The following is a 25,804-nucleotide window of genomic DNA, read 5'->3' as shown; positions in this document are numbered from 1 at the left end:
ATATTTTTTTTATTTTTTTTTGGCAACAAACATAGGGAAGGCAAAAAGTTATTAGTCAGACTTAATTACAGCTTCAAGACAAAAAATGACCCCAAAAAAGCATCACCTTCAACCCATTGGCTTTTTATTATGTGACTGTCTTAAATACAGTAGGTGTGATCACTCTCCTCAACTTATATTTAGCACAAAGTAAGGAGTTTATTGGTTCATTTGAACCCTATGCTTGGATTGGATTTTTAAGAGAGCTGGTTGCCATAAGAGGGCAGTACAGCCTTAAGAACTAAGAGTATTCCAGACCTCCTCTGCTAACCAGGACTCAACAATAAGAATGGCCTAGTGTTTCAAGCCAGATTTGATCAACTTCCGATAGGCTTGGAAGCATCTGGAGAATGGGTTACAATTATGAACCAATCTGTAATGCTTTGCATTGTTTTCCAGTAAGTGTTTATAAATGTACAGCGTATGTAGCCACATAATTGCTGTTTAATTTAATATTATTAATGCTAATGAAAGTCCTTGCTAGTAAATATAATATTAATACAAATAAATAAAGCATAACATATATTAAGTAAATATTAAGAAATATTTTTTTCCTGGCCCATAAAAAAATACATAAAAAAATCTCATCATTGAGCCCTGCTAATCATTCTGAAGTGGCCTAAATACATTTTTCTCCAGTCTAAATGTCCCTTAATTATGGGTCTGCCCCCTTAGCACTGTCTGTCCACTGTTCTCAGAAAAAGAAAATCCCTCTCTCACCTAGAAATTGTACCCCAAAGTAACACGCTTCTGTAAGTAGCGTCCATTGAATGATGACCTTTTCCGCTGTGTACAAGCCATTCCACATGATTAATGAGATACCTGTTGGGAAAAGGAAACACAAAGAGTCAGTTCATCCTAAGTCAGGTAGAAACAATAAAAGGGGCTCGTCTATTAAATATAATGCGAAATCTATTTAAACCCAAGCACTTGTGCTCGGAATTAAAAAGCTTGAAATCTGGCCCAAGATCAGAGGACCGATGCTGGTGTGGGTTCCGATTCCGTTCAGGGAAAAGCGCAGATAGTCCTTCTGATCTCCTCCCACACTGCGGATATGGATGACAAAGAGGGTAGCTGTTTCTTCAACCCTGCCAAGTGCCATCTGCCAGCACTATTTTTCCAGCCTTGCTTGAGTAATTCCCACCACTCAACTGGCCATTGATCTGACAGAAGAACACTCACACCGTGCAGCGCCACAGGGGTATGAATTGTTGGTGAGCTAAACCAGGTGTCACACTGTATAAAGACCACTGGAGCTCAGTGAGGGGTCTGACCGCAAAATACAGCCCTTTTGAAATTTGCATACTAACATCATGTCATGTGTGCATACAGCAAAGCCTTCAGGGCTCTGCTGCAGCACCCTATTTATGAGCATTCATAGATAGATAATGTATGTAACAATTACATTAGCATAATATTTTATCACCCACTGGTTAGGGCTGGAATCTAAACAAATTGGGGAGGGAAACTTCTTTATGCTGAATTAGAGGCTGCGTTATGCTATTATGGAGAAAAGACAAATAGGCTGCTGTTCATAATGAAATAAGGGCATAGGGAAGGAAGGGATTTTATTTCCACAAAACTCATACCCATAAGCCACCCCTGCAATCTTTTATAATACAGGACCTCCTACGGCTGACTGTAAGCTCAAGCACGGGGTGTGCCTGGCATGTGCTGTTGTGAAGCGTCCTGGGACCAGCAGGGGGTCATTACTAGTTCTAGTGCAATAGCTCTACCCAGCACTCTGAAAGCCCTGCCCTATATGTGGCTAAATGGTATTGTATGGACTCATCCATTTTTAAAACCGAGGCGTAAAATATTCATATCTCGTGAAATCATACTAATCTGGCAGTGAACAGCTCATCTAGTCATGAATATTTCCTGTTAGTGGGAGACAGACTTGCACAAATGTGTTTACATTATGCATTTGCTATGTGTAAATTGAAAGTGGAAAAAGCTTAAGTGTAAAGAAGTGCACATATGCTACATTGACAATATTATGTGGAGAAACGCGCATTTAAATATCCTAAATGGTCCAATGCTTATATATATACATTTTATTTTCATGATATCCACAATGCTTTTACAGACTGTGTACTTTTTCAGCCCTTGTGGAACTTATAGTATTTGTCAAATTTGTCAACGTTTGTTTTTACAATTCATTTCTTCTCATTATAGACTTATAGTCTATAATGAGATGTAATCTTTAAACTTATCCAATTAAACCTGAACAATGAACATATACGCAGATTTATATAACTACAGTTGTATTGCATACATATAATGAAAATGTCCCTGACACTTGCTTAAGATGCAGTGAGTTTAAAGGTACACTATATCATTGCATATGGAGTGTGAAGAAGTATTTCTGGAAAGGTGTGAAAGAAATGATATAACATCCTTGATGTTTACATCCTGCTGTCACCTTTTTCTTTTTTCTTTTATTTATATCCTAAGGAGATCAACTTTAAAAAAAAGAAAGAGTATATATTTATAAATATATGTATTCTTCAAGCCATAAGGCTTATTTCTTTAAATTGGAAAAAGTATTTGGGCACCAAATATAGTACGTTGGCTAAAAGAAATGGTAACAAATATGTCAATGGAAAAGATAACATATTTTAAAGAATAAATATACAGTTTTTGATAGAGTTTGGGGACCTTTCTGATTGTTCTTAAAACATGTTGGAAAGGTGTTAATAGAAGACTAAGAAAAGAGGTGGTACTGAATATCAATGTAAAATACTGTGAAGCATTTTTTGTTTATTTGTTTGTTTTTGTTCTTGTGTTTGTTTCTCTATGTTACATGGAAATGTATGTACATGTGTATAGTTCAAATGTAATTAAAAAGAAACCTGAACATACATAGAAGGGCTCCGCCGAAGAGCCTGATGGAGATCCTGGTGGTGGTGAGCTCAAATATTATCTCATAGAGCTGGTTGGGGAAAGCCAGGGCCTACAACACAGAGAACGTGGTCACATAATGACTGTAATGTTATGGGACATCTAGGGAGAGGCATTAAAGCTGCAAAAATCCCTTCAAGATGACAGCAAAATGAGAAATGTCAATTATAAATTAAAAAATTAATTGTAACATTATTTGTAACGTTATAAATATATTTACTGTCACTTTTGATCAATTTAATGCATTCTTGCAGAATAAAAGTATACATTTCTTTTAAAAGAAAATCTATTGTACAGTAGCGTAAAAAATTACACAAAACACAATGAGCATTACTTCATTTTGGAGCATGAACTATTTTGCAGTAACTGCTCACCATTAAGGATGTCGATGTGAACAGCACTGCAGAGATGAGGAGCCAAATCCTGTAATGAGAGAATGAAAGACATTACACATCAAACCAACTGGCCTCTAATAAGACACAAATGGGCCACAATCAAAACCTTTAAGGATCTTCAACAACAAAAAAACTGCAAAGAACATTGGAGCAATTAAAATATTAGGGTGTCTGATGTCACACGTAAAGACAGAGACAAGCTTGAAGTCAGTGGTCTGATGTGAAGAGACTGATCATGCAAGTCTTACCGGAGACCAGTGGGCTCACGTACAGCAAACTTCATCTCATTACCCAACATCTGACTGATCTGCAAAATGAGAATTTATCAATATTAGCATGTAAGATGTAGTCAGTTTACTAGCTTCTTTTACTAGCTTTTAGAAATGTAATAATTAATAAGACACATTAATATACTATTCATTCATATAGGCTACTACTACTATAATATACTAAGTAGAGCAAGGTGGCGCACTAAAATACAGGCAGATGGAAGGAAAATGTCAAATTTAGGAAAACAGGCCTAACTCAGAAAGTGGGATTTTCAGATTTGCTGATAGCAGAAGCCTGCCAAGACTGAATGGTCCATGCAGAGGGATACAGATTCATTTTGTAAATATGGAAACTTTGGTGTAGCATCTGGAGGGACTGATAGGAAAGTTTGAGTTTTGTTTTGATTTAATATGTGTATTTTGACAGCAGGCTAGGTGGTTTCACAATGATGGCTTTGTGTTCGTAATCCAGGCTGTGGGGAATCCACAGGGGAGCACAGCTCCTTCAGACAGAATCAGACAAATACAGATAAGGATGTGGAAGGTGGTTCAATATAATGCTTTGTTTGGGTAGCCTAACTCTTATCATTCTATAAGTGACAGGGGATTTTGTAGGAGAATGCTGTTTAAAATAGTGCTAAAGCTCAAAAGGAACCAACTCAAAATGATGCTCACCAAGGCTGCATTTATTTGATTAAAAATACAAAACAAACAGTAATATTGTGAAATATTATTACAGTTTAAAATAACTGTTTTCTATTTTAAAATATTTTAAAAAGTAATTTACTCTGTGATGGCAAAGCTGAATTTCCAGCATCATTACTCCAGTCTTCAGTGTCAATATTATTTCAATATTCTGATTTAGTGCTTAAGACATATTTTGTATTACTATCAATGTTGAAAACAGTTGTGCTGCTTAATATGCTTGGGGAAACCATGGTAAAAAAAAAAAATCAGGATTTTTTTAAATAAAAAGTTTAAGAACAGCATTTGAAATTGAAATCTTTAGTAACATCATAAAATGTTACTTTACTGTAACTTTTGATCAGTTTAATGCAGCCTTACTGAATAAAAAAAATCTTTCTGACCCAAACAGTACTGTACATTTTGTGGGCAAAAGGAAACAGGTGGTTAAGAGAAAAAGGGCAGTGGACCTTTCGCTAAGCCTGGTCTTAAAACGTTAACTGGCCGATCCTTCCCCGGGAAAACTGTAGCCATCTGCCATATTTTTTAACAATCTCGTGCTCGTCCAGCGTTAGTTCAGTATATCTCGATAGTTAGCAGCATATGCCAGATGATGAAACCTGAAAGCATACTGGAAACCTTTTGGTAACTATATATATATATAATTGTGTATTTAAACTCATAGCTAATCTAGATGTTATCAACAGCATCAAAAGCTTGTCAGATCCAGTAATACTAACCATGGGTGCAGGCTGATCGAAGGGTCTAATGTGCAGTAGGAAATTAGTAGGCTAATTTTACAGTAGCAATGTCCATTTACTTATCTTTGAAACACATAAACAGGCATTTCCCTTACTTTGATGTGCTCTATAAGAAATTAGCACAATTATTGTTACCACGCTCCTTTCCATTTCCATCTCAAAATGATGTCTGTGGCTTCCAGGCCTAAAAAAAAAACAATACACCCTAATGGCCATTAAACATGCAAGCTCTCTCTTTCTTCTCCCACCCTAAAAGAGAGGGATCTATCCGTCTCCCTCTCCGCCATTCTGCACTAAAAGCCTCCGCAGCGTGGGTAATTTAGTGTTGATGAAAACCTGATCCGTTTCTGATGGGAAGCTGAACTCTTGGCCAAAGGTCATTTCATAGGGGGAAGCAAGAATGTGATCGAGGAAGGTGAGCGGGACTGATGGAAAGTGACTGCTGTGGCCTGCAGAATGTGGCCCTGATCAGTACAAACATGTGGACTGCATGTAGTTGTACTTTATTTAGCCCTAATGCATGTTTCTTGCTGTGGTAGGCCCCTTTAAGGAAAAAAATATCCGTGTGCCCTAGTACATGGTGTGCATTTGTACGGGGGGCGTGTCTCACAGCGTCTGTTTTAGCCTCTCAGGAGTGCTTAAATAGTAATAATGGCTTAGAGTAAAACGGATGTCACAGACGAGCTGACACCAGGTGTTTTTGTTTTGTTAAGGTTCCGTTGTATAGGTTTTCGCTTATTGTAATATTAGACCATGAACATTTACTGCAATTCATTCAAATGAAATTGCCAAAAATTGTATACTATGAACATGCTGTATTTAGAAAACAGCTAGTACGGCAGGTCATTGAATCCTCTCAGGAGAAAAGTGTTCACAGAGATATGGTGTTCAGAAAGCATGTCGCACCGAGAAACAAGAGCATGTCATGTTCTATGGAGACCACCACTCAATCGACACCTCGGTCTAGTTGTTTCTGAGGGGATTAACACATCTCAACAACAGCTGGGAACAGGGAGTACTCTGTTTTCTCATAAGACCTGTAATGGCAGATGATACAACAGTATGGGTGTAACGGATCGTATTGATCCAGACCTGGCCACACGGTTTGCCATGCATCTGACGTGGATTAACTGTAAATTAAAGTTGCACATTTTAAGTCGTGGCAATTTAAACATTCAAGGGATTTTAAACCGGTCAAGTGTTAATGTAGTGAAATGTAGTTGCAATAAAAGCTTTAAGAATCCGTACAACTGTAGTAGCAGATGACTATTATTCTGTTGCAAGGAACTGAGGAACAACTGATATTTCATTCCGGTTCACATGTAGAGATCGAATTTTTAAGCTCTTTATGCATTTTCTACCCCTGAACGTAAAAATTAAAAATCAAGCCATATTCTTGTTTTGTTTTTATATATAAAAAAAAAAGTTGATACATTGACCCATTTTCTCACAACATTAAACACAAAGCCAAATCTTCAAACTACCGTCACAAAACCCCTGACTCTTCTGGCAAAATCAAACAAAGCTTTCAGATCAAGCACACATCAGTCAATTTATACACACTACAGATCATTCATTAGACACTACATAAGAAAAATGGTGAATACAGCATCCACAGCATGTATTTGTTTTAGGCCATTGAGAATTTGGTTCAGAGAACAGAGTTTTGTTTAAGCAATTCCGAAAAGCTGTAAAACATAAAAACGAATGATCGGAACATACCGATTGCCTCTCCCTGATAGATCCGATCCATGACTCAAAAACTGTAATATGATCTGACCCATGAGTGTTGTGATCCGTTGCACCCCTTCTACACAGTATGTTCATCTGACCACAGGATCGCAGCAACTGCTTATTTAAGTGACAAACTAATGGAGAAATTAAACAGATTACTTCAAATACATCACGCCCCATATTAGGTATGATAAACAGAAAATCATGATCATGAGTGTGCAAGTCTTCAAATAGTAATGGAAGACCAAAATCATTTTGTACCACAAATAAATTTTCAAGTTGCTCAGAAAAATTTTGCACCCAAAAGATCTACTTTGACTGGTGAAACTGCTGATTTATTAATATAGCATCTCTTGAAAGCTCATGTGGAGCTGGATTCATGCATACATCTCCAGCCATTATGGTGCTAGCTGAGCCATCTCTGTTGAAACAGAGGGTGATGGGCGACTGCCCCTTAATGGATGTTCTCTTAGATCTTTCTCTGTGACCCTACCCAAGGATTGATGCACATTGCAGGGGTGGAAAGGGCAGCTGTGTCTGAGTGCCGCCCATGTTTCATGTGGACTACCTCAAAGCCCCATATGTTTTAATAGTGCTGAGCGTGAGATGGGTAGTGGTACCAATAAGCTTTCATTGTGGGGTATTCATATTTGGGACGTGAGAGTCGTTTTCATTTTGTTTTGCACATTTAATGTTTTCCTTTTTATTTTTACAAAGGCTACGCTTAAATTACCGTCAAGTTAATGTTACATTTTAAAATTAATATATTTTTTGAATAGTGTATTTCTGGAGCGGAAAAAAATCATTTAATTTTACCTCCGATTTTGCATGTGTTCGTTTTCTCTGTGGAACTCGCGGAAGGTTCAGAGAAATGTCCACTCGGAAGATGAGCAAGGTGAGGGAGTATTTTGTAAGCCTACACACGTCATGTCAAACTAGTATAAAACCACTAAGCATGCTTATAGGCTTGTTATACTACCGGTTAAGAGCGACAATAATACGATATGAAATTTTATATCAGATTGAAGGAGAAACATTATGAATGAAAATTACTTGGCACCTGAACAGTTGCTATATCAACAACCTAAGGAAGAGAAAACTCGACTAAAAAGTCGTCTAGTGGGTTGCAAAATGCACATTCCTTATTCATAGTCGTGCAACATGACTGCACACTGGCTTCAGGATGAGTGTGTGGGGACAGTTAGTGTCCTAAAGCAGAGCTGGCGTTCCACACTGTGCCACAACTCATCTAGTCAGCCACCTCCCCCATAGCAGGTGTGTTCCTAATGCACAATAAATTTGTGGTTTGTGTGTGATGTATTCCTACCTCCCATAAAGCAAGAGAGCTCTGTACGCAATATATTCTATAGTTTATATATTCCTTTCAACAGAAATATATAAATGATAAACAGCAGCATCTCAGAAAACAGAAAACAGTCAGCTAGAATCCAACAATCCAAAAATAATATTTGTATATTTAATTTATATTATTATTATTTAAATAATAATAATAATATTTTACTTAATATAATACTGTATTAATTATTAATATAATTAATAATATCAAAATGTTTAGTATTATTCAATTAATTAATAAATCAATAAATTAAATACTTTTTGATTGTGGTTGCTGTTGAATGAAAGAATATATGAATAAGATATATACATACAGTTGTAATTGAAATTATTCAACCACCCTTTCAAATCAGGTTTATTGGCTAAATTTACAGACTTTCAGCTGTTTGCAATGAACAAATCAAACAAAAGTAATTGAAATAGCTCAACACAACAACTATTTCAAGTGGTTTCCCCAAATTCATCTGAAAATGCTACTTTAAATGACTTCTGCAGTCTCAAAATGATTCAACCCCCTGAATAAAATCTCTCACAACAGCACAAATCTGCAAAACAGGTGTTGTCTCAACCACACCTGATGCAACTAATCAAGGGCTTTATTAGTTGCACCAGGTTTGCTTGAGCTAGAACACATGAAATACCTCAACTGGCTAGGTTTGTTGAGTGCCACATTTGTCTACATGTTAGGAACATGGCTAAGTCAAAAGAATGGTCCAAAAGGTTAGCTTAGTTTAGTTTATTTAATTACACATAGTCTGCAAGTTCAAAGCTAAGGGAACAGTGGTTACACTACCTGGACAGGGCAGAAAAAGGAAGCTATCAACGGCTGCAACCAGATTTCTGAGAAGACAGGTTTAAAAAAAAAACTTGAGTGGCTGCAAAATACCTGCTGCAAGACTTGGTGCCAACAGGCACTGAGGTTTCAGCTTGCACAATAAGGCGAGAAGTTTTGGGACTCTGTTCTGTGGAGCGATGAAACAAAATGGAAATTTTCGGCCCTATGGATCAGCTGTATGTCTGGAGGAAGAAGAATGAAGCGTATGCTGAAAAGAACACTCTGCCTACAGTTAAAGGACAAGTTCGGTATTTTACCATTTGACTTGACTTGGACAAAAACTACGATAAAACCTGTTGGAAAGCATCTTTTTCAGCGATTTTTGTGTGAGCATATCAGTGAACACCCCTGACCACTCGGTGAGTTTAACGTCTTTGTAAACTAAAGTTTAATGCGTTTTATGAAGGATTGTTTCTGTGCACCTATGCAACCATTGTGGGGGTGTGGGGGTGTGGGGGTGCGACCACAGAAACCGAAATTTCTCGGGACAGCAGCATGTGTCCAAATTTTAATCTTAACTGTTCTATTTCATCAGAAACGATCTTGAAACAGGGCTTTAAGTGTAAAATACCGAACTTGTCCTTTAAGCATGTGGTGCTCGGTGATACTCTGGGGCTGCTTTGCATCCTCTGGCACTGGAAACCTGCAGCGTGTGGAAAGCAAGATGGATTCATTGAAGTATCAGGAAATCCTAGGAGAAAACATCATGCCGTCAGTAAGGAAGCTGAAACTTGGGCGTCATTGGACCTTCCAACAGGGCAATGATCCCAAACATACCTCAAATTCCACCAAGGCTTGGTTGCAGAAGAAGTCCTGGAAGATTCTACAGTGGCCATCACAGTCACCTGACTTGAACCCTATAGAAAATCTCTGGTGGGATTTGAAGAAGGCGGTTGCAGCACGCAAACCCAAGAATATAACTGAACTGGAGGCTATTGCTCATGAGGAATGGGCTAAGATTCCTCAGAAACGCTGCCAGAAGCTGTTGTCTGGTTATACATCTCATTTGCAGCAGGTCATAACAGCAAAAGGGTGTTCTACTAAGTACTAAAGATGCTTCCCATAAAGAGATTGGATAATTTTGAGACTGCAAAAGTCATTAAAAGTTGCTTTTTTAGTTGAATTTGGGGAAACCACTTGAAAAAACTACTTTTGTTTGATTTGGTCATTGCAGACAGCTGAAAGTCTGTAAATTTCACCAATATTGCAATGGGGGTTGAATAATTTCGAACTGCATATATATAAAAAAAATAATAATAATAATATATATATATATATATATATATATATACATACACACACACACACACACTTCAAGTTGCACTAATAATTTGAAAACCCCTAAAAGGCATATGACTTAGACAACATAAAAAAGCAACAAAAAAATCAGGGAAACACTGCCCGGAGATCACTAAATATGAGGAAAACTAGTAAGTAAAAAAAAAGAAGCTTTCTTACATGAATAGCTATTGAGGTCAATTATGAAAAAGACTGATGCTGTCAGGTGGGACGTTACCTTTGATCTGTGCACCTCTCCGTCATCATCCTCCCCGCCGACACCCAGAACCTTGCGGGACTTGAGGCGACTCACAAGATCAGTCTGACTGTGCTTCTTCATAAGAGGTGGTGGTGTGGAGGTCATGGCAGCAGAGGAAAGCAGGCACTTCAATGAGCTGTCAGAGGGACTAAGAAAACGATAACATCAGCAGGAGCACTTTATCAGAGTTGTTTGTACCTAGCATTCCTAGAAAAAAATTAACAACTAGTAATTTGTAGAGTTTGTGAAATTTAATAATAGCATGTCATTTTGTTTCACAACTGTGACTATGAATAATCATAGCTATCAGTAAGGTTTTGCACAGGCTAAACGAAACAAGACAGCAGTAGAAAAATACATAAACATTGCATTGTGAGTCTACATGCTCCCACACAGCTGCACTATGCTTACCAAGGCTGCATCAATAAATAGCCTATATTTAAAAAATATAATTTATTCCTGTAGCTGCGTTTACATAACCTGGCCCTAGCCAGATGAATTTCGCTCCGCCTAGCTTCACTCATCCATCTGGAACCGATCCATTGAAATGGCGTTTCGGAAGGCTGGGCCTTATCAAAAATCCTTGCATATGATTGGATAAGCCACTTGTCTGTCATCTTTATCGACGTGCTATTTCAACCACTCACACCGAAGCCAACCCGTGACGCTGAAGAATCCGGTCGGGAGAAGGCAGGGCTGTTGGAACGAATTCCGAAATTCGAATATAATTCGAATATTAAAAAAATCAATACTATTCGAATGCTGAAGTTACTATTCGAATATTGTTTTTTTATGTATATTTTAATTTTTTATATATATATAAACAGGAAAGAGGCCGCACTATGCATAAATTGTTTTATTTGCACAAACGCGTTTCAAGAAGGCACGCGCCGAAACGCGTTTGTGCAAATAAAACAATTTATGCATAGTGCGGCCTCTTTCCTGTTTAACGTTATATATTCTAATCATCAGGCCAGCATTCTTAAAGTTTAAGTTTAATCATTGAGTGAAGCCTGCTCCTATTCCCATTCATTAATTTTTTTTATATGGAATCTTGCCTTTCTCGCCACCTTGACTTACACACATGTGAAAATGAAATGCTTTTGTTTCGTCTGATGAACAATAACGTTTTTGAATCGTAACACAATTGTGCACGTTATCCACGCTGTATCATCATAACAATACTGTCAAAAATGGTAAATGTTTAACAACGTAAAAAAGCGCCCGTGAAGCGCAAATATCTTGGTGAAAACTCAACGGATTCGGCGAGCACCAAACTCGTTGGAACCGTCTAGTCGAACTGAAAAGAACGATATAAGTTTCAGAATTTTTGGTGGTGTTTTAGCGGAGATATTAGCCGAAAACCATCGGTAGCGCTTCAACCATATTCAGCACGAATAAAATTGTTACATGTTCTGTCCACTAGAGGGATATCTAACATTACAATAAACAATTGTAATGTTAGATATCCCTCTAGTGGACAGAACGTGTAACAACAACCACATGCTATAGTGGCATTGGCGATCCATAAGCCTGAGTAATGTCGTAAATATTAATAATAGGATGAATTTGAGCATTTAATACTCGAATATTATTCGAATATTAAATAAAATAAGGAATGGAATTCGAATAGTATTATAGAGGAAGATTGACAGCCCTAGAAGGCACTGATCTATATAACATCGTTTCCACCAACAAAAGCCTTAAGAGCCGTTCTCTGATGTTCTTTTAATGAAACAATATTAGGTAGATTGGACAACACGGATGAAATAGCAGCATCAATGTTAACGCTTGTTTCCTCGATGCGAGCCGCCATTGTTGTCTGAATCAAAACAGTCTCACGGTCGCTTCTCCACTACGTCACATCTATGAAACTCCCGCCCTGCGTCCTGATTGGCTAAACCATAAAGTTGGTTGGAGAAATCACTCTCAATGGAAAAGGTTCCAGATGGATGTGAATGAAGCTAGGCGGAGCGAAATTCATCTGGCTAGGGCCAGGTTAGCGTTTACATGGACGGGACCCTAATAATCTGATTGTAATCGGACAACTAGCACAGTCAGAAACATCAATCAGAATGTATTGGCAAAACCCGATTAAAATTTAATCTGGATTGTAAGGGATGGTATAAACCTTTTCTAATCCGATCAAGAGGACACGTAAACACTTGATCGTATTAAAAACCGAAACTGGAAAGTACTGCACATGTGCAATTACATTAAAATGGCGTAATGACGTATGACGCGAGGAACAAGCTTTTGTTGTTGTTGAATGAAGTGTCATAAATGACTTCAATGTCAATCTAATATTTTCGTTCCACTCATCGTCTGGGGACCTGTCCCAAATGGCACACTTCATATGCACTTTCGGTCTTGTGGACTTACAATGGCTGCCGCGTGCGCCTGTCTGTTAAGTCCATGAGACCGTAGGGTGTCCTATTTGTCATTTTAGGATTCAGAAGGGTGGTGGCGAGCTCCCCCTTTGCAGTCGATATGCGCACTCGATACGCACTTTTGCTAGCCTGACGTCATCATACTCAGATTCTAGTCAGAATATGAGTCTGATACTGCTCCATTGGGCTATGATTATGGGGCGTGTTTCAAGTGTCGAGGTGTCCATGAGCAAGACACCTAACCCCAGCTGCTCCCGACGAGCTGGATGGCGCCTTGCATGGCTGCCGTCGCCCGTCGGTGTATGAATAAGTGAGTGAATGGGTGAATGTGAGGCAAATTGTAAAGCGCTTTGGTGGCCATTGGGTCTGTGAAAGCGCTATATATAAATGCAGTCCATTTACCATTTAACCGAACCAGGAAAGAAAATGCCTCTGCACTCAATTGGATAGACCTACAACTAATCAGAGCAAAGGAGTAAGTGACGTATGTTGAATCCCGTAGGAAGGACGGCAAAAAAATTTTTCCGATCGACAAATGCCTTGATCGCGGTTCTCTGTTCCTCTTTTAAAATGAATGCGCTGTCGATAATTATCTTCTATAACAGACGCGATGGCAGAATCTACACATCTCAATTCTCCAGGGGCAGACACTTTTGTTGTAAACGAATCCAACCCAAGCGCTCTTTGGTGACGTGGATGATTACGTTACTGTTGATCATCTGTCCATCATCATATAAAGCCCGCCCTGACAATTTGATTGGTCCGAACAGCGCTGGTTTGAGCATAGTTGCTCCACAACGGATCAATTCCAGACCGAACTTCCTGACCTCAAATGTTGTGGGCGGGGCTAAGTTCGGTTGGCATCCAGGCTACACTTTTGCTGAGCCCGCACTGAAGGGAGCTCCGCAGCAGACTTCTTTCCGACAGTCAAAGCGGCGTTACGTCACAAAAGCACGGACTTGTAAGGAAGACCGCAAGTGTTTAGGGTGCCATTTGAAACAGGGCCTGTGAAGTGGGGCAGAACAACGTCCCACTAGTCCTTGTTTCAGACTTTCATCCACAGACGCCTTGTTTTGGGCGATTAATATAAGCAGCACGACACAAAGCTTCATGTGCTCGTAGTCCCTAATTTGGACCCGAAATAAGTAAATATTAAGTCTGGTCTTTAAAACATAGAAGAAATTTAGGAAAATAGTAAGTGCAAACAGCAAGAAACTGTATATTCGTGCACTGTGCTCATATCAAAAAATTAATTGCGATTTGAAGCTTGTGAAGTTGTGACACATAAACGAGAACATCAACCCAATCACTTTATTTAGCGTTCATGTAAACACTACGTTTGGATTCATCAATCGGAATGAAATCATTCCGATTGAAAAAACTAAAGTGTCCTTGTATATGTAGCTTGTTTCACTTCATTCTGATATGCTGATTTAATGCTCAAGCAACATTTTATTAATATTATCAATGTTGAAAACAGTTGTGCTGCTTACAGTTTTCACAAAAAAAATGTGATACATTTTTGGGATTATTTGATGAATAGAAAGTTCAAAAGAACAGCATATATTTGAAATTTATAAATGCCTTTACTGAGCCAATTTAATCTGTCCTGAATAAATAGACCCCATTTAACGCAATTTTAATCACAAACATTTTTTTAATATTCAAACAATGGCCATAAATATTGGGTTATTTTTAGAAGCAAAAAATACTAAAATGGTGTGCACATCCCAAACACCCAAATTGGGACCCAAATTATTTTTAGGAGCAAACACAAAAGGAGACATTGATGACCTTGTGACATGACTGCATGAATGGTTACTGTCAATGAGCTTTGAACAGCCTAAAGGAATTACATTTTTAGGTGAGAACAACACCACATAATGTCTCATCAGTAACAGGAAATGGTATTATGTGTAGCCTATGTTATTATCCCTCTCTGTGGATAATTTAGACATGAAATTACCAGACATGCCTCAGGGCACGGAATACACTTTGAAAGAGGTTCAAAGACAGCTAATTTCTGCTGCACAGAAGGGAACAGGACATGTCTCTCTGATATCTTGTGCAGACTGCTTATTGAACAACCCAAAGCCTGTCTAATCTAATTGATTAGCTTGGTGTTAATGAATTGAGCTTGATTCATGACAGCAGCTGCCTCATGTTGATCCTAGCTCTTTAGCCCAATCTAATGAGGACAAAAAGCACAAACTAAGGGTGTTTTCACACTGGGCTCGTTTGCTGCGATCCGAGCCCGAGCGCCATTGTTTTCGGCGCCCCCCACACCGTTGGTCTGGTTTCACCGTCTATGGGTTTCACACTCAACTTGATTCTATCGAACCCTGGTGCGTTAGCGTGCGTCTTACGTCATCACAAACGTGCGCGGGGCATGATAGAAAACAGAACGCGGGTTAATATATTGTGTTTTTTTATTAATTCGGCACTATTATGCGCAGCTGAGTGAACAACACACGTTTACTGTGTGTGTCGCATAAGGTGGCCTTCTGCTGCTTTCAAACATGCTCTTTTGAGGAGACAGTGGATTTCCAAATTTGTTGCCCTGATTCCACGCACTATGCGCAAATACACTGCAGGCTCACTCTCGCTCGTATCCAAGGTAAATCATCAACACTATCATCCCTTACATGTGTTTTATTTAACTAAATACATCATAATCAGCTTATTGTGAGAGTGATACACTAGATGCTGCTTACTGCTAAAAGATTAACTGAAGTTGCCGAAGAAGAGCAGCCCCAAAGAGTCTGTAGGGTTAGAACTGATGTTCTACTCCATTACTCAACTCATTCCCATTAGACAACTGAGTAAGGCAGCCAATAAAAAAGAGAGAGAGAAAAACGGCAGGCACTTGCCAAAATGGACCACAAATTTACTTTATTGAGGCATTTAGCTGCCAGTACTAAATGGCTTCTTTCTTTTTACAAAATAATAAAAACTAAATGCTAAAATCTAAACATTGTATTAAAGCTCTAAAGAGATATAAACACTTTAAAATCCACTGACATCATGAAAGTTCAACAGGCTTTTGGCTTCAACTCTATAAGAACATTTATACTTTCACTTAAACAGCTCAATAAGTCTGTTATCTTTCACATAGAATTACAACTCTGCAATGTTCCAGGACAGTATGCTAATACTAAACAATAGAACATAGTGACAAAAAGCCATAAACAAAGCAACACTCATAAACCTGAATTATCAAATCATGTTTAGTAAGTTTACACATAAATGCAACCATATTAATTATTCATGTCCCATGACTAAATCACAATTATTTTTCAGTGTAGGCCTATATCGTGATAGCAAATCTGCATTACGATGCGATCAAGTAGCGGTAACTCTTTGGGTTTTTCCCAGCATTTTTATTTTCTTCTTAAAATTGTTTTTTACAATGTCAAGTAAGTCACCTTTATTTATATAGCGCTTTATACAATACAGATTGTTTCAAAGCACCATAACAGTGATAACAGGAAAATGATTCAATGATGCAAACATTTACATTTAGTCATTTAGCAGACGCTTTTAACCAAAGTGACTTACAACTGAGGACTAAAGTAAGCGAGTCATCGTGAAGAGGCAAAAACAACGCAAAAAACAAGAAGTGCTCAAAATACAAAGTTCAGGCACAGCTCAGAGTAGCATAAGCCAGACAAATTTAAAAAAAAAAAAAAATGTTTTATGAGGTTAAAGGGATAGTTCACCCAAAAATGAAAATTCTGTCAGTAATTACTCACCCTCATGCTGTCCATCACACGCATCACACACATGATCAGCGTCGGCCAATAGTGAGCCTATGTGTGACGTACAACACAAAAGCGCTGCGCTGTTACACTACGTGAACTGACTCGAGGCCCACAGAGACGGAAATTAATAGTTGAATAAAGGCGTCATTTTTGTTTGTTTTTTGCGCACAAAAATTATTCCCTGTCGCTTGATAAACTTAAGATCGAGCCACTGTAGTCACTTGGACTATTTTAAAGATGTCTTTAATAACTTTTCTGGGCCGGCAAGTTTCAATCCCTTAGAAACCTATGGAGGAGTGATCCAGCTCTCAGATTTCATCAAAAATATCTTAATTTGTGTTCCGAAGATGAACGAAAGTCTTACGGGGTTGGAACAACATGAGGGTGAGTAATTACTGACAATTGAGTAGTAATTTTAATTTTTGGGTGAACTATCCCTTTAAGTGCTCACGGAAGAGATGAGTTTTCAGTTGTCTTTTGAATGTTGTCAGGGATTCTGCATTCTGGATGAGGGTGGGGAGATCATTCCACCAGCATGATACCGTGAATGAGAATGTTCTGGAGAGTGATTTTGTGGCTCTTTGTGATGGTACCACCAGAGCTGTTGAAAAACAGAGTTGCGACACTCCCATAGACCGCCATAGGAACTTTGTAATGCGGAAGTAACGCGTGTTGTGGAGCAGCCAATAGTTCCAAACACTGATAGTTCCAGCATTGAACCCCATTCATTTTCAGTGTTTCCGAGGTAGGCTCGCGGGTAAGTTAATGAAATTACTGTATTTTTTTTTTTACTTTTACTCACATTAGCCGACCTCTCGTGAATCTAGTCAGTAGTTATATTTTATGTAGCCAGTTTTAGTTAATGTTTATTGGAAGCTAATAGGTTAATTGCAGCTATAGCTTATGTGACCAACACTTCACTAATGTTAGCTAACTTACCGTAACCTGATGTCAGTTGGGCTACATTTACCTCAAATTTTCTTCAAGTTCGTTGGCATACAACGTTTATCTTATGTATTAAATTTGTTGTTTAAGTTAGCAACACTTAGTTGCGACCGTATTAGTGCATCTGATTGCAACGAATAGCAGTAGCTTAACTAGATGTGAATGATCCCAGTATATGCATATATGTCAAAATGTGTGTTTGTGTAATACATACAGTGAGGAAAATAAGTATTTGAACACCTTGCTATTTTGCAAGTTCTCCCATTCAGAAATCGTGGAGGGGTCTGAAATTGTCACCGTAGGTGCATGTCTACTGTGAGAGACATAATCTAAAAGAAAATATCCAGAAATCACAATGTATGATTTTTTTAACCATTTATTTGTATGATACAGCTGCAAATAAGTATTTGAACACCTGTCTATCAGCTAGAATTCTGACCCTCAAAGACCTGTTAGTCTGCCTTTAAAATGTCCACCTCCACTCCATTTATTATCCTAAATTAGATGCACCTGTTTGAGGTTGTTAGCTGCATAAAGACACCTATCCACCCCATACAATCAGTAAGAATCCAACTACTAACATGGCCAAGACCAAAGAGCTGTCCAAAGACACTAGAGACAAAATTGTACCCCTCCACAAGGCTGGAAAGGGCTACGGGGAAATTCCCAAGCAGCTTGGTGAAAAAAGGTCCACTGTTGGAGCAATCATTAGAAAATGGATGAAGCTAAACATGACTGTCAATCTCCCTCGGACTGGGGCTCCATGCAAGATCTCACCTCGTGGGTTCTCAATGATCCTAAGAAAGGTGAGAAATCATCCCAGAACTACACGGGAGGAGCTGGTCAATGACCTGAAAAGACCTGGGACCAACGTTTCCAAGGTTACTGTTGGTATTACACTAAGACGTCATGGTTTGAAATCATGCATGGCAAGGAAGGTTCCCCTGCTTAAACCAGCACATGTCAAGTCCCGTCTTAAGTTTGCCTATGACCATTTGGATGATCCAGAGGAGTCATGGGAGAAAGTCATGTGGTCAGATGAGACCAAAATAGAACTTTTTGGTCATAATTCCACTCGCCGTGTTTGGAGGAAGAAGAATGATGAGTACCATCCCAAGAACACCATCCCTACTGTGAAGCATGGGGGTGGTGGCATCATGCTTTGGGGGTGTTTTTCTGCACATGGGACAGGGCGACTGCACTGTATTAAGGAGAGGATGACCGGGGCCATGTATTGCCATGGGTCGAGGCTGGGTCTTCCAACATGACAATGACCCGAACCACACAGCCAGGATAACCAAGGAGTGGCTCTGTAAGAAGCATATCAAGGTTCTGGTGTGGCCTAGCCAGTCTCCAGACCTAAACCCAATAGAGAATCTTTGGAGGGAGCTCAAACTCTGTGTTTCTCAGCAACAGCCCAGAAACCTGACTGATCTAGAGAAGATCTGTGTGGAGGAGTGGGCCAAAATCCCTCCTGCATTGTGTGCAAACCTGGTGAAAAACTACAGGAAACGTTTGACCTCTGTAATTGCAAACAAAGGCTACTGTACCAAATATTAACATAAATTTTCTCAGGTGTTCAAATACTAATTTGCAGCTGTATCATACAAATAAATAGTTAAAAAAATCATACATTGTTATTTCTGGATTTTTTTTTTTAGATTATGTCTCTCACAGTGGACATGCACCTAGATGACAATTTCAGACCCCTCCATGATTTCTAAGTGGGAGAACTTGCAAAATAGCAGGGTGTTCAAATACTTATTTTCCTCACTGTATACATAAATACACATGCATTCATACGTACATATATACATACATATATATATATACATACACAATATATTATGTGTATGGGTTAGGGTTAGTTATGTGTGATATAAATATATATACATGTATACTGTACACAGTACATACTACATACATGTATTTGTGGGTGTTTTCTGATGAATGGTTTAATCTATGATTAGAGAAGGATGAAGGGGTACATTAGCCATACTGAAATGAATCCCGTTAACAGTTCGTGAGCTTAGAATTATAAGGTTCTATCTCCACTTTTGGTCGAAATTGAGTTTGACATAATCTTATCCATTAGGTGTTTATTAATGCCTGTGTGGTGTTATTTTTGTAAAAAAAATATTTTGTTAGTAGTTATTAATAAAATAAAAAGGTTCCATCTCACAAAACAGCAGGGATGTAAAAACTTTGATGCTCAATATCTCAGAACTACCCTAAACGGAGATAGAACCTTATAATTCTAAGCTCACGAGTTATGGATCGTATGTTAAAAACATACATGTTATGGATCGTAGCCTATTTAGGAACATAGTTAATTCACTCATTAACTATCTCTCCAGTTTCATTTTATGAAGTAAAAATTTTACCGAACATTGCTGCAAATATAGTCGTTGCTGTTAATGCATTCTACGTTGTGGGAGCAGTCCATTTCCCTCCAAAATTAAACACAAAAATGTATTAATGCTGTGTTTCTGTCACTCCCCAGAAAAAAATGCTATTAAATGCAGTGCCGCTGCTAGCCATTTTGGTGCCCTAAGCATAATTCCTTTATGATGCCCCCCCGCCCCCCCTAAAAAAAAAAAAAAAATTATTTAGGATTTTCATTTAGGGGGGCTAAGCCCCCAATGAGGGTATGATTTATAAAAAAATTAAAAAGCTCAAAAGTAACACTTTAGATTAGGGTCTAATGCTTACTATTAACTAGTTTCATTACCATGCAATGGCATGGTTTTATAATCACTGGGATCCCGAATTTGAGGCAGGTTAGTTAGGGGTGTTCGGTGGAAATGTGGGATTTTTCTGAACTACAGATGTGCATTTTAAAGATGTTGTGAAGGCAAAAAAAAAAAATCGATAACAACAGCTTTAAAACCATGTCAGTGGGCAGCTGATTATTTTTCTCTCCTCATCAGCATCACACGCTTTTTCTCTTTGTTTTTATCTTGCCCTGTCTCTTCCCCTCCTAAAGTTGGCTTTTTTAATTTACTAAAGGTTACAATTTGTATTTTATTCTCAATATGTACACATTCATTATAAATCCTGTGCCTAAGATGAAAACGGCTTTGTTCATGTTTCTTGTCCCCTCACAATGACAGTAGCCTAAACTATTACACTAGGCTACATGTTACATAGGCCTATTTTCAGTTCAAAATGGCGAAATTAGACAAAACTATATTAGTTTGCCTAATTATTTTTTGTCATTCGGCTAACATTTATGACCTAAAAAACTGTCAAATAAAGTTAAGTTTAGCTACTTACATCTTATCTCGCACTTGACCGTACACTGAAGCGTCGAGTTGCACTGTTAAAATTCGCGCTCAGCGTCTGTGAACATAAAGCCCGCCTACTTTGATTTGATTGGTCATCTCAAATATTCTGACATTGACGAGCAGTGACAGACCGATGAGGCTCAGATGAACACACACATGAACACATCACACACACACACACACACACACACACCCTGTCCTGTGTTTCTGACGTGCTCTCTGTCTCTGCTCGGCGCCGCTGCGGAATGAAGAGGAAGAACGCGCTGAATCTGATTATAACAAGAAGTTTGATGATTGGTTTTTCATTAGGCTATTTTTGGTGCCCCCTCAGCACTTGGTGCCCTACGCACAGCGCGTGATGCGCGTGGTGGGAGCGGCGGCGCTGATTAAATATATTTAAAGTAAGCGGCAACATAATAATCAATGTACATTATGCGTCAATATTTACCGATAATTGCTGCAAATATAGCTGCTGCTGTCTGTCCCGCTTAAAATCATTCAAACTGGTTCACAGCGCGGCTCTGTTTGGAACTATTGAGAGCTACACAAACCACGTAGCGGCGAGATCAAAGAGTGTCGCAACTCTCATATTTAACGGCTCTGGGTACCACGAGCCGTCGCTCATTGACCAATCGTAGGCTTCTGGTAGGGATGTAGACTCGTAGGAGTGAGTGAAAGTAGGACGGAGCTGAGTCTGTGGTACATCTGTAAGCAAGCGCCAATGCCTTGAACTTGATACGAGCAGCGAGTGGTAGCCAGTGCAGAGAGATGAACAGAGGAGTGACGTGGGCCCTTTTGGGCTTGTTGAAGACCAGACGAGCTGCAGCATTCTGGATCATTTGTAGAGGTTTAGTTGCACATGATGGAAGTCCAGCCAGAAGAGCATAGCAGTAATCAAGCCTAGAGATAACCAGGGCCTGGACGAGAAGTTGTGTTACATGCTCAGTTAGGAAAGGCCTGATCTTCCTGATGTTGTGCAGTGCAAACCTGCATGATCGAGCCATCTTTGAAATAATCTTTCAAATGTTACTCCAAGATTTCTGACCGACCTTGATGGGGTAATTGAGGTTGAAACTAGCTGGATAGTGAAGTCGTGTTGTAGAGACGGATTGTCAGGGAGGATGAGAAGCTCAGTCTTTGCCAGGTTGAGCTGCAGGTGATGTTCCTTCATCTATGCCGAGATGTCCGCCAGACAGCTTGAGATACGTGCAGCTACTGAGGGATCATCTGGTTTAAATGAGAGGTAGAGCTGGGTGTCATCAGCATAGCAATGGTAAGAGTAACCATGTGCCTGTATGATGGGTCCCAGAGTGCTGTGGTGTAAATGGAGAAGAGGAGCGGTCCAAGAACTGAACCCTGAGGAACCCCTGGGGTCAGTTGATGTGCTTTGGATACCTCGCCTCTCCATGCGACCCTGAAGGATCTACCTGTCAGATAGGACTCAAACCAGTGGAGAGGAGTACCTGTAATGCCCAGTGATGAGAGGGGGGACAGAAGGATCTGATGGTTCACAGTGTCGAATGCAGAAGACAGATCCAGGAGAATGAGAACTGATGATTTGGAAGCAGCTTTTGCGGTGCACAGGGCTTCTGTGACCGACAGTAATGTGGACTCCGTTAATGCCCTTTCTTGAAACCAGATTGGTTTATATCTAGTTGGTTGTTCAGAGACAGGAAAGATGATACTTGGTTGAAAGCAACTCGTTCAAGTGTTTTCGCAATGAATGGTAGGAGAGAGACAGGTCTGTAATTCTCTAAAATTGATGTGTTTAATGTTGGTTTTTTAAGCAGTGGAGTTACCCGAGCCTGCTTGAATGCTGTAGGGAAAATACAAACAGTTAATTTTGGATGTGCAGCTCTAACAGGAAACCATGTCATTGTTCAGCTGAAGATAGTTAAGTGTTGATTCAGTTATGTTGTAAAGATCATCATTTATTAATTTAGTTCATATCATCCATAAAGAAATACTGCAGAAAAATAGTGAAGACATCGTCCAGCTCAGTTCAGTTCTCATCCAATAGAGTCAGTGCCGTCAAATCAATAATACTGATGAATATTAAGGGTGTGTTCACACTTGGCATGTTTGGTTTGATTGTAATGAAACCTGGTACGATTGCTCTGTTAGTGAGGTTTATTTGAATAAGTGTGAATGCTGCCATCCGAAACCTGGTGCTCACCAAACAAACGAGCGATCCTAAAAAGATCCACAAGATGCAATCCTAAAAAGGACAGAATGCTCAAGCAAACCTGTTTTTTCTTGTCATAGTCATAATGTTGCCCATCACAGTTTGGTACAGTCAACAGAACCGCGTCTCCTTGCAGCAGATATCGTTTGTGTGTGTGACAGAGCGATTCCTGTCACTGTTTTGACTCCTTTAAACATTTTATAAGTTCTTCACGAGTTCTCAGCTGGTCAAAATACCATCATATGAAGGCTAGGCTACACATACAATGTGCGCATTTAGTCCAGCACACAGCATTGTTTTGGATGTTCGGTAATAAAAGCCGACCAATCAGGTTGTAGGGTCTGGACCCATAAGACACACACTAATTATTCATTATATACAAAGGTTTATGAAACTCCAAAACTAACATCCCAAATTAAACGAACACCAGGGCTGAAACAGTTTCATGTTACAGGGCTGATAAGGAGATTTTACGACCACATTCCAAAGGAATGTGGCCACATGCGTAAGAGAGAGACAATGGGAAGACTTTGCTGCATTAATCATAGACTAACTGATCTATAAATTAACATGCAGAAAACTGTGAAAGAAACAGTGTAAATGGTTTACTGTCTTGTGTACTATTATGTATATATTATGGTATGTACCTTGGTATACAACCAACTAACGATCAATGTAACCTCACCTGTATCATGCCTCCTACCTAATTAATCCTCATTTAATGACTCACACTTTGATGTACATCACCTTCTTCTAGAATGCAGTGTGGATGTGTTATATCTATCTACGCATTAATGAAGGTATAACCACGCTTGGGACAAAGACTCATAAATGAGGGTAAGTGTATCCATTAAGCCCACCAAAATCTAAGTCTAGGTTTTTTTCATAGATATTGACATGGTTTATACGGAAAATAATTAGTTAAAATGCAAGATTTATCTCATTTGAAAATGTATTAATTAGTTGATGTACATTTTAGAATATAAAATTAAGATAATTTAGGAATAAAGTCAGAAGTCTGGCATGGGCTTAATTGGTACTTTTGGCACCATTTACGCCCGTGTGTGTTCCAAATAAGCCCACATCATCATTGATTCACAAAATATAAAAAATGTATTGATTTTAAAGAAGTAAAACATCAATATATTTATTCAGTGACAGGGAAGTATTAAAAAAATTCCTTTTTTTTGCTAATGTTTGATTAGAGCCCTGGGTGGGATGGGTGGGTGTTAGTGGCCGGTGGTCTGGAGCCTAAAGTCAGCTTGACTGGAGTTGTAACTGGAGTCAAGCTGGACGGTTGACCAGGTGTATCTCGGAAGCCAAGCAGAGTTGGGGCTCCATACTCTGGGCTTAAGGGGGCCTCCTAGTGGGCCCCAGACACCGGGAGTCTGGAGCCTTAAGTCGGCTTGGCTCCCGAGTTATTCCTGGTCAAATGTGGAAGCTTGACCGGGTGTATCTCAGGAAGGAAGCCGAGTTGGGGATCCAGACTCTGGGGTTTCGGGGGGTCTCCTAGTGGGGCCCCCACACCGGGAGTCTGGAGCCTTAGGTCGGCTTGACTGTGGAGTTATGCCCGATCAAATCAAAATTCCACAGGAAGTGACCATATCTCGGGAAGAAAGCCGAGTTAGGGCTCAATACGCCCGGCATAGGGAGCCCACTGGGTGACCCCTCCATGCCTGGAGTCCGGAGCCCCAACTTGGCTTGGGTCCCGAGTTTTGCCCGGTCAAAGCTGGACTGGAAGTGGGGGTATCTAGGAGCTGGACAGTCCCAGGGGTTCAGGACTGCGGGGAATGTAGGGTCCCTCTGGGATCTCTCCATGCCCGGAATCTCAAGCCTTAACTCGGCTTCCTCATTGAAACACATAAGGTGGGCTTAAATGGTTCCACAGTGAGTAATGGTGAAAAAAGACAATGTTTTCCTTTAAAAATGTAAGATATGTTTACAAATACATACATGGAGCTTAAATATACTGTGGACTAAGTATCATAGTAATTTTCATTGTGCCCACATTGAGAAATGTTAAGTTTTTTTCATTCAAGGTTAGCTTGTGTTGGCTATAGTTTCCATGGGTTTTGTGGCATTGTACCATTTAAGCCCATATAAAAAAAAAGTTAATTTATGAAAATAATCTTCTCTACAAAACAATTTATAATGTATTTATTTGTAAATTAATGTAAAATGAATCCCAAAACATTTATTGTTTGCAGTTCACATGCTTAATTCTTTGGCAGTCTATCTTTCTGTAAGGCTAATGGTTTGACCTAGAGATTAACTTTGAACGCAAGCTAATAAAACTCATCTTTCCTTTTAAAGCAAAATTATATAAAATTATAAAGTACTATTTGTTCATACACAAAAAACAACACATTTATCTCTTATTTGACATAATATCAATGTAGTTACCAAATAAATGGCTGTAAATTGCAGAAATGTGTTGATTTCTGAAGGGTCCCGAAACACCAAAGTTTTGAGGTGACTTTGTGTGAAGTGCCCTGAGACAGCTTGCACATGGGTGGGGCTAACTCAACATTGCCAAATGTGATTGGTATACAATAAAAAATGCCAGGGAAGTAACAAATCACTGGATTGATTAAAATAATGAGCAGCATAAAATATGATTTACTCTTTTTTTTTATTTGACTTTAAAGTTGAAAGTGGGCTTAAAGGGTACATGGGCTTAATGGGTACACTTACCCGAACTAGAGCAACCTTCCCACTCGGA

The 25,804-nt window shown here is 39.1% G+C and overlaps 1 protein-coding gene across 1 annotated transcript in view; it reads right to left on the bottom strand.

Annotated features, from left to right (window-relative positions):
- The window catches only part of tp53i11a (tumor protein p53 inducible protein 11a), a 46,168-nt gene that overhangs the window by 1,438 nt on the left and 18,926 nt on the right, over positions 1-25,804 (bottom strand). The window contains exons 3-7 of the mRNA XM_056268579.1: positions 10,494-10,662; positions 3,587-3,645; positions 3,318-3,366; positions 2,905-2,995; positions 760-861 (exon numbers count right to left, since the gene is read on the bottom strand). Coding sequence (XP_056124554.1) covers positions 760-861; positions 2,905-2,995; positions 3,318-3,366; positions 3,587-3,645; positions 10,494-10,619 — 427 coding nt within the window. The 5' untranslated portion in view covers positions 10,620-10,662. The remainder of the gene's footprint in view (positions 1-759; positions 862-2,904; positions 2,996-3,317; positions 3,367-3,586; positions 3,646-10,493; positions 10,663-25,804) is intronic.

The sequence above is a fragment of the Rhinichthys klamathensis genome, unplaced genomic scaffold (genome assembly GCF_029890125.1).
Source record: "Rhinichthys klamathensis goyatoka isolate OS25496 unplaced genomic scaffold, OSU_Roscu_1.1 h1tg000275l_1, whole genome shotgun sequence".
Lineage (NCBI taxonomy): Eukaryota > Metazoa > Chordata > Actinopteri > Cypriniformes > Leuciscidae > Rhinichthys > Rhinichthys klamathensis.
Note: the sequence above shows the minus strand (reverse complement) of the source record. Positions and strands in the feature narration are given on the sequence as shown.